Source organism: Bufo bufo, chromosome 6, assembly GCF_905171765.1.
Source record: "Bufo bufo chromosome 6, aBufBuf1.1, whole genome shotgun sequence".
In the NCBI taxonomy this organism is placed as follows: Eukaryota; Metazoa; Chordata; class Amphibia; order Anura; family Bufonidae; genus Bufo; species Bufo bufo.
Genome location: NC_053394.1, coordinates 236,641,870 through 236,653,766, shown reverse-complemented (window position 1 = coordinate 236,653,766; position 11,897 = coordinate 236,641,870). Strand labels below are relative to the sequence as shown.

Genomic DNA, 11,897 nt, shown 5'->3' with positions numbered 1-11,897 from the left:
CATTTTTTCTTTTACATTTAATTCCTTTTTTCTGATTCCCTTTGCCAAACGTTGAATTCGAGCAACTACAATTATGCAACTGTCCATTTTAAAATAATTTGATAATTTCAGTGATTTCTTGTCTTTAATAAATATGTTTTGAAACACAAAAATGATACTAATGACAAAGCTTGTTGATTTTTAAATAGCTCAGGATGGAATTTGCTATATGTGTCAGCAAAATACAATCACATCTCCCTAACCTATTATTTATCTAGGCTCTTCCTTCATTTACTCATCCTAAAACTGGATCTTATTCATACAGTATTTAGGCACATTATTCAACAGGTGTATTCAAAATACCAGGATTTCTAAATCATTAGCCATAAAAGCACATTATTCTAGGATGTATATGACATGAGCTGTTCTCTTAGAAACACCCAACTACAAGAATATAATTATATGACAATAAACATTCTCTCAGTAATATCCTGATTTTCCATCTTGTAAAAACTAAAGGCGGTTTTGTTTACGCATGCCACACAGCATACCAAATTGTGTATATAAAAGGAAACTTTACAAAGGATCACTACAATCAACTGCAAATCTTCATATCTTGTGCTGTCCTAGGCAAAGATCACAAAAGCAAACATGTCTGGAGTTAAAGGAGGACATCAGAAAGCCCAATGCAAGGACCCGTGCCAGAAGCAGACAATCTGCCAGGATCCATGCCAGAAGCAAACCATCTGCCAAGATCCATGCCAGAAGCAGACTTTCTACCAGGATCCATGCCAGAAGCAGACCATCTGCCAGGATCCATGCCAGAAGCAGACTTTCTACCAGGATCCATGCCAGAAGCAGACCATCTGCCAAGACTCATGCCAAGATCGTAAGTAATACCAATATAAATTGAAGTACTAATTAAAAGACAAGAATCATAGTAGAGACTTCTTGTAGCTTATCAAAATATAGAAGGTTACATATTATGGACATTTCAAAGCATAAATTGTGAATCTTTTTATTTATTACTCATGCACATGAATGTATTTTGCGTCCGTGTCCATTCCCTTTTTTTTTCTTTTGCAGTTCATATGCAGAACCATTCCTTTCAGTGGGGCTGCAAATTTTTTTTACACCACTCACTCTAATTTAGAAAAGTGGGTGTAAATGTAGGTGTGCTTAGCTATGTTATTTGGTTTTCTTACAGATGTATCTCTGCAAATTTGAAGTCCAGTTTAGCGTGGCATAAAAATCTGGGTAGCTTTTCTAGACAAAAGTTTAAAGATGGGTCAAATTTAACAGACAATTTACAAGTGTACGACATACCAAAAAACTGTAAAATACACAATTTGCCATTTTTTGTCACCTCGTCCCCCTCCCTGAAAAAAATTGAATAACAGTGATCAAAATGTTGTATGCTCTAGACCCAAATATAAAAAAGTTAGGGCTGTCAGAAAATGGTGATGCAAAGAAATGTAGATTTTTTTCAAAGGTTTTTATTTCTTTAAAAGTAGTAAAAAAATATATTGAGCTGCAGAATAAGGACATCATGTAATTTTAACCCTGTAATATCTAAACCCAAAATATCTTGGCGGAATTGTGTGTTTTTTTCATAGCTAACCACACAAAGAATTTCTTTCCCCTTTTTACATTACAAGAGATGATAAACTAAAGGGAAAACCAAAAAGGGGCCCAGTACTTAAGAGGTTAAATATGGAAAATAATGTGAAGGGATACTATATTCTATTAGAAGTAGCCATTCGGTTATTTAACAAGGCATATTACATAACAGCTACTAACATGTATTGTTTCTTTCAGCCTGCAAGCCTATACAGCAGTGCCAAGGATATCAAAAAGGTATATACACTATAGATCATATTTAAATTTATATAAAATGATTAATTCTATTCTAAAAGGTGATATTTTACTGAGAAAATGTTTTATTTTAGGATGTTTCCGTTATGTTGATTTTACTATTTGTACTATATATTTAAAGACCAAATACCACAGCAGTTATTCATAGGATAAGAATAGCATGAGTATTTCAATTACAATAGTAAAACATTTTACAACAGTAAAAAAAAATTAAAGCTTAGATTTTTTATATTTTTTAAAATATTTTTAATTAACTCTTTTTGAGCAACTTAGTAAAATGCTGAGGGATGAGTACACTTTCTCCTAATGTATTTACTACAATTAAAGCTACCACATACAGGTGAAACTCGAAAAATTAGAATATCGTGCAAAAGTTCATTTATTTCAGTAATGCAAATTAAAAGGAATTGCATTAATGCAGCTTAAAACTTGAATTTTGTGAAAAGGTTCAATATTGTAGGCTCAAAGTGTCACACTATAGTCAGCTAATTAGTCCATACCACCTGAGCAAAGGGTACCTCAAAATTGTGACTTTGGGGTTTCATAGGCTGTAAGCCATAATCACCCAAATTATAAGAAATAAAGGCTTGAAATATCTCACTTTGCATGTAATGAGTCTATCTCATATGTTAATTTCACATTTTAAGTTGCATTACTTAAATAAATGAACTTTGCACGATATTCTAATTTTGAGAGTTTCACCTGTAAATTCCATAATCTCACGGAGACTCAAAGTGCAGTTTCTTTTGGCTGCATAACTAGGACCCTACATTTTGTGATGAAGGGCTCGTTCCCATGAACGTTATTTGTGTTCCGTATATGGGCCGTTTTTTGAGTTCCGTATAAGGTCCGTATACGGAACCATTCATTTCAATGGTTTTGCAAAAAAAATAAAACAATGTACTCCGTATGCATTCCGTTTCCGTATTTCCATTTTTCCGTTCCATTCAAAGATAGAACATGTCCTATTATTGCCCGCAAATCACGTTCCATGGCTCCATTCAAGTCAATGGGTCGGCAAAAAAAAAACTGAACACATATAAAATGTACCGTATGTCTTCCGTATCCGTTCCGTTTTTGCAGAGCCATCTATTGAAAATTTTATGCCCAACCCAATTTTTTCTATGTAATTACTTGATACTGTATATGCCATATGGAAAAACAGAACAGAAAAACGGAATGGAACCGGAAACACTACTGAAGCAAAAAATGGAAGAACGGATACGTTAAAAACAGGCCGCAAGACACTGAAAAAGCCATACGGTCATGTGAACAAGCCCGAAACTAGAGCAGCCAAAGAAAACCCACTTAAACCCAGAATCCATCCATTCTATATACTCAAGTAGCATCCTGGTTGGAATAAAATATGAATATTTATAGTTGTTTTATATCACTACAATTAAAACAGTGTATAGGAATGGAGTAGATTAAAAAGTAATATAAATGTTTATTTTCCTTGACAGATCCTTGCAACCCCTGTGTTCCTGATCCTTGCCAGTCTCAAGGAAAATATTACTGAAAGGACAAACCTGAGGCCATAGAGGAAGCAATGTTGCCTTTGATGTTAATAAGAACTTATATGCCTTAAATTATAAATGTAACTGAAATATTTTGCTTGCTTATCAATAAAAGTTTTCTGTTGCAAAATGTATTCTCTGTTTTTTTTTTTAAATCATATTTTATAAAGACAATACCTTTTTATATTCCTTGGCAGAGCAAATGGATGTTAAAGGGAGGGGTCCCCAAATCCATAAGAGCACATTTCATTCTGGTGAACTTGAACTGTTCATGTATTATATTGGTGGCCATTAGAGATGAGCAAAAATTGATTAGTTCATCAGAGTCCTTATGCAGCGAGTGACAGTCCCCACTCATGAGGCTCTCCCCTACCACTTGATTCACAGGATTAGACAATGGTCCAAGCCCAACAGCCTCGCGACCATCTAACATATTCTAGAAAAATATACTACAATTGTGGCTACAGAAAAATTCCATGATTTGAAAAATGGAGTAATAGTGATCAAAAAGACATATGTACCACAAAAATGGTAACAATAAAAACTACAGTTCATATTGCCAAAAAAAAAAAGCTTTCACACAGCTCTGTAAACTGAAATATAAAAAGTAATTTCTGTCAGAAAATAGCGATGCAAAGAAAAGTATGATTTTTATAAAGGTTTTTTTTTTAAAACAAAAAAACTAGACAAGTTTGGTATTGCTGGATTCATATTGAGCCACAGAATCATGTCCTCATCATTTTTAGTGCACAGTGAATGCCGGGATGTTAAAACCCGAAACATTGGTAGAATTATGTTTTGTTTAATCAATTTGACCTCACAAAGAATATATTTCCCGTTTGCCAATAAAAGACATGTTAAATTAAATGGTACCATTAAAAAAGACATCTTGTCCCATAAAAAAAATAAGCCCACATATGGCTATGCAAATAGGAAAATAAAAAGGTATGTCTATTGGAACGTGGGTTGGAAAAAACAAAAATGCAAAAACAAAAATGGGCCCGGTGCTTAGCAGCGCTGATGTGTGTAGGAGCATGTTGTCAGGAAAGTAGGATAGGGAACTTCGGGGCAAAGGGGGCCAAAACTCTGTGAGGTGGCACAAAAGTGTGCATAACTACACTGAGAGGGAACATATCTGCACATATCTGGTCATAACTACAATGAGGCGGCAGTGGGAACATATCTGGTTTAACTACTGTGAGGGGCACAAAGGTGGGCATAATTACTGCAAGGGAGAAAAAATATGGGCATATCTACTGTGAGGGGCACAAAGGTGGGCATAACTACTGTGAAGAGACACACAGATGAGCATAACTACCGTGACAAGCGCAAAGGTGGGCATAATTACTGTAAGGGAGAAAAAATATGGGCATATCTACTGTGAGGGTCACAAAGGTGGGTATAACTACTTTGAAGGGTCTCAAATATGGGCATAACTAGTAATACTATAGTGGGCACAATGATGAGATAAATACTGTGACAGGCACAAAAGTGGCATAACTACTGTGAAGAGGCACACAGATGGGCATAACTATTGTGACAGGCACAAAGGTTGGCATAACTACTGTGAAGGGTCCACAATGTGGGCATAACTACTGTGAGAAGGGCACATTTTAGGCATTTATGTAAAGTAGGCACAATGTGGGCATAATTATTGTGAAGGGGCACAATGTGGGTATTAGTACTGTGTGGTAGCACTAAGGGAAAATCCCTAGATTACCTGGTTATACATTGGGATGGCTCGGTCTTACAGGGCCAGCACAGTGCCCCTTCGTAGGTATTTCCCAGGTAGAGTCACCATCCCTTCCTGATGTGATTATTATTTTATCTCTATCACCACAGGGACCTAGTTCCGGATCCAGAGGACATTGCACCAATGCCAGTGATACCTTGCATGAGGTAGGACCAGTTGGGTCTTTTGTTTATTGCAAGAAGTATTTGTGCCACCATGTACCCTATGATAGATTTTATTTGGTGGGTGAGTATAGTTATGCATTGGGCAGAGTTAGAGCAGTGGCTTAACTACCCCCTCTTTATGTAAATTTGAGTTGCAGGGAAAGGGGGGAGGGGCAAATCGAAATCCTTGCGCCGGGTGCAGAAAAGCTTAGCTACACCCAACAGTGGCAAGACGAGGTCTATTCATGGGAATCACATGGAGGAGTGTGAAAATCCTCCAGAATCCAGGCTTGGTTCATTTTGACAAAAATGATGTTTTGGACACTAGTGGAGGACAACTTGGTCTGTGTGGGTGTCACCACTCCCCGTGCGGTGCTGAAAACCCTCACTTAGATGCTACTGGAGCATGGGCATGAAGGAAGATAGAGAGCGTGCTGTACCAGTCTGCCTGCCCAGAAATCCATAAGGTCAGGGAAATGGGTATGTGACAGAAACTTTCAATAGTTTAGGTAGGGCTGAACCTGGGCGTTGAAGCGGGAGCTGTTGGCTAGCTGCCTGACCTCAGTATGGTGTGGCACATGGAAAAACCGCTCCATCATGTTGAGGAGACTGCAGTGGCTGCTGTTGCTGCTACTGCTGCTGCAGCTTCTGCTGCTCTTGACGGTGGGAAGGGGGTGACTCTGCCAGGTGTGGAGAGGGGCTTCCCTTTCAGACACACCGGCGACAGGCGTCTGCTAACCATAAGCTGCGACAAGCTGCATGTACAGAGTTTCCAAGTAATAATGTTATTTGTCCTCCCTTTCTGCGAGAAGAAAACATTCCGCCAATTTGCCCTGGTAAGTAAGGGTCTAGAAGCATGGCTATCCAGTAATTATCAGACTGGTTTATATCGAGGATATGCCTGGCACTGTGTAAGCAAGCACGTCTAAAGGTCGCCATTCTGGCCCGTGTGCCCCAGGAGCTAGTTCTTTCCACCTCTGCTCTCCACTCAGACATTTGGGTGTCATGGCCAGTGTCACCGTCTTCATCATCATCCTCTTAGTCCTCCAACTTCCAATCCTCTTCCTCCTCTTCAAGTGGCAGCATCTCCTCTTCCTCCTCCCTCATGGGAGTTTCTCATTGTGGGTCCCCAACAGCTACAGGGTCACCTGTTGCATGAATGTCAGCATCTCGTCAAAAATACATATGAGTAATATGAGGGAAAATTGCAGCATCAATGAGATGAGCTGCTACTGCCCAACTACTACAGCGACTGAATCACCAGCAACTTGGCTAGGTAGACAAGCAAATTGCTGATGGAGAAAAGTTTTTTCATGGACAAACTTTCTGTTATACAGTGGGGGAAATAATTATTTGACCCCTCACTGATTTTGTAAGTTTGTCCAATGACAAAGAAATGAAAAGTCTCAGAACAGTATCATTTCAATGGTAGGTTTATTGTAACAGTGGCAGATAGCACATCAAAAGGAAAATCGAAAAAATAACTTTAAATAAAAGATAGCAACTGATTTGCATTTCATTGAGTGAAATAAGTATTTGAACCCTCTAACAAAAAAAGACTTAATACTTGGTGGAAAAACCCTTGTTTGCAAGCACAGAGGTCAAACGTTTCTTGTAATTGATGACCAAGTTTGCGCACATTTTAGGAGGAATGTTGGTCCACTCCTCTTTGCAGATCATCTCTAAATCCCTAAGGTTTCGAGGCTGTCTCTGTGCAACTCTGAGCTTGAGCTCCCTCCATAGGTTTTCGATTGGATTAAGGTCCGGAGACTGACTAGGCCACTCCATGACCTTAATGTGCTTCTTCTTGAGCCACTCCTTTGTTGCCTTTGCTGTATGTTTTGGGTCATTGTCGTGCTGGAACACCCATCCACGACCCATTTTCAGTTTCCTGGCAGAGGGAAGGAGGTTGTCGCTCAGGATTTCACGATACATGGCTCCGTCCATTTTCCCGTTTATGCGAATAAGTTGTCCTGTGCCCTTAGCAGAAAAACACCCCCAAAGCAAAATGTTTCCACCCCCATGCTTGACGGTGGGGACGGTGTTTTGGGGGTCATAGGCAGCATTTTTCTTCCTCCAAACACAGCGAGTTGAGTTAATGCCAAAGAGCTCTATTTTGGTCTCATCAGACCACAGCACCTTCTCCCAGTCACTCTCTGAATCATTCAGGTGTTCATTGGCAAACTTCAGACGGGCCTGCACATGTGCCTTCCTGAGCAGGGGGACCTTGCGAGCCCTGCAGGATTTTAATCCATTGCGGTGTAATGTGTTTCCAATGGTTTTCTTGGTGACTGTGGTCCCTGCTAATTTGAGGTCATTAACTAACTCCTCCCGTGTAGTTCTAGGATGCTTTTTCACCTTTCTCAGAACCATTGACACCCCACGAGGTGAGATCTTGCGTGGAGCCCCAGAGCGAGGTCGATTGATGGTCATTTTGTGCTCCTTCCATTTTCGAACAATCGCACCAACAGTTGTCACCTTCTCTCCCAGCTTCTTGCTAATGGTTTTGTAGCCCATTCCAGCCTTGTGCAGGTCTACAATTTTGTCTCTGACATCCTTGGACAGCTCTTTGGTCTTTCCCATGTTGGAGAGTTTGGAGTCTGCTTGATTGATTGATTCTGTGGACAGGTGTCTTTTATACAGGTGACTAGTTAAGACAGGTGTCCTTAATGAGGGTGACTAATTGAGTAGAAGTGTCTAACCACTCTGTGGGAGCCAGAACTCTTAATGGTTGGTAGGGGTTCAAATACTTATTTCACTCAATGAAATGCAAATCAGTTGCTATCTTTTATTTAAAGTTATTTTTTCGATTTTCCTTTTGATGTGCTATCTGCCACTGTTACAATAAACCTACCATTGAAATGATACTGTTCTGAGACTTTTCATTTCTTTGTCATTGGACAAACTTACAAAATCAGTGAGGGGTCAAATAATTATTTCCCCCACTGTAGATGTCTTACAATGGATCCGAGGAAAAAAAGGAGTCTTAGCAGAAGAAGAAAGTAATGATTAGAGATGAGCAAATTTAAAAAAAAATTGATTCGGATGGTTCACCGAATTTTCCAAAAAGATTTGATTTGATCCAAATTTATTATTGACGAATCGCATTACAGAAAAGCTATTTCCCGGGTGCAGAGAACCTATACATTGGTGTACAACACTGTGCATTGCAGAAACATGCATAGGTAGTCCGTTGTTGTAGTGAAACAGTTACTTTGCATCTATATGACAGGCAGTAGTCACAAACCAGTGGTGTGAACCCACTGTTTCACGTATCCTACCTTCTGTAAGGGCGTTGTCTAAGTGAACCCCTCGATTCTTCACAGTGCCCCAGATGGTGGGGATAGACTTTCCCAAAGGAATCACCAGGTTGTTACATCTTGAGGAGGATAGGCACACGAGGCAGCTGGTCCAAGCGGACCAGGAGATACCTGTGGCAGACTCAGCACTATGAAGTTCCTTTTGCGCTGTGGCATTGGAAGATTTTTGATATCTCTGACTTTTTTGTCTAATCAGACTGTCTATTACTCTGTAATTCCTCTAGCGTCGTTCTATGGAAACAGTAGGTTTAAATAGCACACCAAATGCTTGAAATAACTTCTTTATTAACTTCCACTTTTCTTCATATGTAAAACTGCCGCCTCCGCAGCAGATAGTCCATGTACAAGACACATGTTGAAAAGATATCACAAAATGGCGGTATGCATAAGATGGTGGTTCAACTGTTTAATCTTGGTATTCAACATAAAATGGTGGATATATTTCTCTCTTCGCTATCTGTACTCTCACTTTGTTATTTAAGTATTTTTTGATCTCTCTGAGAGGTATATCTGAGGTCTAACTAATAGTTCTGCTTGCTCAACTTGGTTTGCAGTATGCAATTGCTTATTATCTGGTATGAGCAGTTTGCAGTTTGTATGCAATTTGTATGGAATCTGGTTTGTATGCTTGCAATTTGTAGCTTGCAATTTGTATTTGCAATTGTATGGTTGCAATTGAATTTGGTGGAACTGTAAGTAAACACACATATAACAGGTTCAGTATACAGTTCTAATCACAATACTAACAATATGAACATTATATAACTGATTTATCTACCTATTTTGGCCTCTTGTTCCCATAGAACTCAGCTTTGAGTGGAGTGAATGTCTCTTCAGCTCCTGTCTCTGGTGAATAATGATTCTAGCAGCAGGGACTGGGGGAATTCCCAGACAGGCTGGGATTGGTAAAAACTCTTGCTGTGTGAGAAGCTGGCTGTGATTGGTCTAGACTTCTGTCCAGCAACAACAGATTAACACTATACTTTCTGTTGTTTCTGCTGTCACTGAGCTTACCTTACATTACTAAATGAATCTTAAAGGCATATTATCTTTTTCTCCTTCTGTGAACACAAAATATAACATTTGTATGGCATCCAAAACATGAAGTCACAGTGAATAACTCTGCCTTTGTCTTTAACACATAAACATAGGAACTGTATTAAGGCTATTGGCAGGTCTACCTGTATACACATATAAGCTATACTAGCAACCTAGGACAGGTCTTAGCTGGCCAGCTACACTCCCACTAAAATTACCTATAATTCTATGTTCTTAGTGGTAGGACTTGAACATGAATTTGAGGAATTTTCCATCAGGTTCTCACTAGAGTTGAGCGGACACCTGGATGTTCGGGTTCCACGGGTTCGGCCGAACTTCACAAAAAAGTTTGAGTTCGGGACCCGAACTTGACCCCGAGCCCCATTGAAGTCAATGGGGACCCGAACTTTTGAGCACTAAAATGGCTCTTAAAATGTCATGGAAAGGGCTAGAGGGCTGCAAATGCCAGCAAAATGTGGTAAAGAGCATGACAAGTGCTCTGCAAACAAATGTGGATAGGGAAATGACTTTAAATAACATAAAATACGTAAAAATAAAAAATAATAATCTTGATCTAGGAGGACTAGGTCCGTATGGAGTAGGAGGTTGAGGAGGCAATGGATGTGGCGGTGTAGGTGGAAGCGGAGGTGGAGAAGGAACAGGTAGCCAACACTGATTTTTGGTTTTAATTAATTTTATTTATTTATTTTTTTGTTTAAATTAGGGTGCACCCCAAAAGATTGGGAAATATACCTTGTGATAACCCCCTCCAGCCGTCCTAAACAAACATTCAGACAATACACTGGCTGCAGGGCAGGCCAGCACCTCCAAGGTGTAAAGGGCAAGCTCAGGCCATGTGCCCAATTTGGAGACCCAGAAGTTGCAGGGGGCAGACTCATCAGTCAGTTCGTGTAGGCGTGTGCAAACATATTGCCCCACCATGTCGCATGTCCTCGTGATGTTCACAATCAAATTGGATATCTGCTCTATCAACTTTCGATGTTCTTTTCTGCGCCTTCCATGTTGATCACAGTTAGCGGCGAATCAGGGTTCAATGCTGGAGAGGGAGCGTGAGAAAGAGAGACCACATCTTAGATCAATGGATGTAATTTTATTGTGATCGAGCAGAAATGTGGGAGAAGCTATTGAAATGGAAGAATTGAAGGTAAGGAGGGGGTGCGCGGCAATTACCCACTCCTGACTCGGGGAGGTAGTGACGATAAATATCAATACAGGACTCTTAAGATGCCCTGTTATTGGAATGATTAATAAAAAATTATAGGGAAGGTCACTGGGGTATTTTGGATTTGGAAACTTTAGACAGGAGAAGCCCTGCTGCCTTTTTGTTGACTCTAGATAACTTCTGCCTGATCGCACATCCCCGTGACGTCCAACATCCATTTGGATATCTTCTCTATCAACTTTCTATGTTCATTATTGAGCTTACCATGTTGATCATGGTTATCAGCAAATCAGGGTTTTCACGCCGGAGAGGGAGCAGAAGGATCGAATGAAAGGGCCAATTAAAGACGAATTTTACAAATTTAATTCCCTGCCACCTATGCAGAGCAAAGGTTTTTCATCAGCAGAAATGGGTTAATGTCACCCACTAATGGAACAGATGATTTTTTTAAATTTTATTCCCTGTCACCTATGCAGAGCAGGGGTTTATTCACGGCACAAATGGTAAAATGTCACCCAAGAATGTAACAGAAAAATTAATGATTTTTTTTTACCTGTCTGCTAGGTATAGCAGAGGTATTTTACACCCAAACATTGGTGAATTACACCCGAATATGTAACAGACAAATTAATGATTTATTTTTTTACCTGTCTACTAAGTATAGCAGTGGTATATCACAGCCAAAAGTTGGTGAATTTCACTTGAAAATGTAACGGACAAATTAGTGAATTTTTTTTACCTGTCTACTAGGTAGAGCATGGGTATATCACACCCAAAAATTGGTGAATTTCACCCGAAAATGTAACAGACAAATTAGTGAATTTCTTTTACCTGTCTACTAGGTAGAGCAGTGGTATTTCACACCCAAAAATTGGTGAATTCCACCCAAAAATGTAACAGACAAATTTGTGAATTTTTTTACCTGTCTACTAGGTATAGCAGTGGTATATCACACCCAAAAATTGGTAAATTTCTAACAAAAATGTAACCATTTTTTTTTTTACCTGTCTACTAGGTAGAGCAGTGGTATATCACACCCAAAAATTGGTGAATTTCACCCAAAAATGTAACAGACAAATTAGTGAAATT

General features: G+C 39.4%; 1 protein-coding gene across 1 annotated transcript; it reads left to right on the top strand.

Annotated features, from left to right (window-relative positions):
• Window positions 1-556: 556 nt before the first annotated feature.
• Window positions 557-3,394, top strand: LOC121004377 (cornifin alpha-like). Its single transcript, XM_040436560.1, has 3 exons — window positions 557-868; window positions 1,798-1,836; window positions 3,318-3,394. The coding sequence occupies exons 1-3, from the start codon at window positions 631-633 to the stop codon at window positions 3,371-3,373; spliced, it is 333 nt and encodes a 110-aa protein (XP_040292494.1). The 5' UTR covers window positions 557-630; the 3' UTR covers window positions 3,374-3,394.
• Window positions 3,395-11,897: the final 8,503 nt, after the last annotated feature.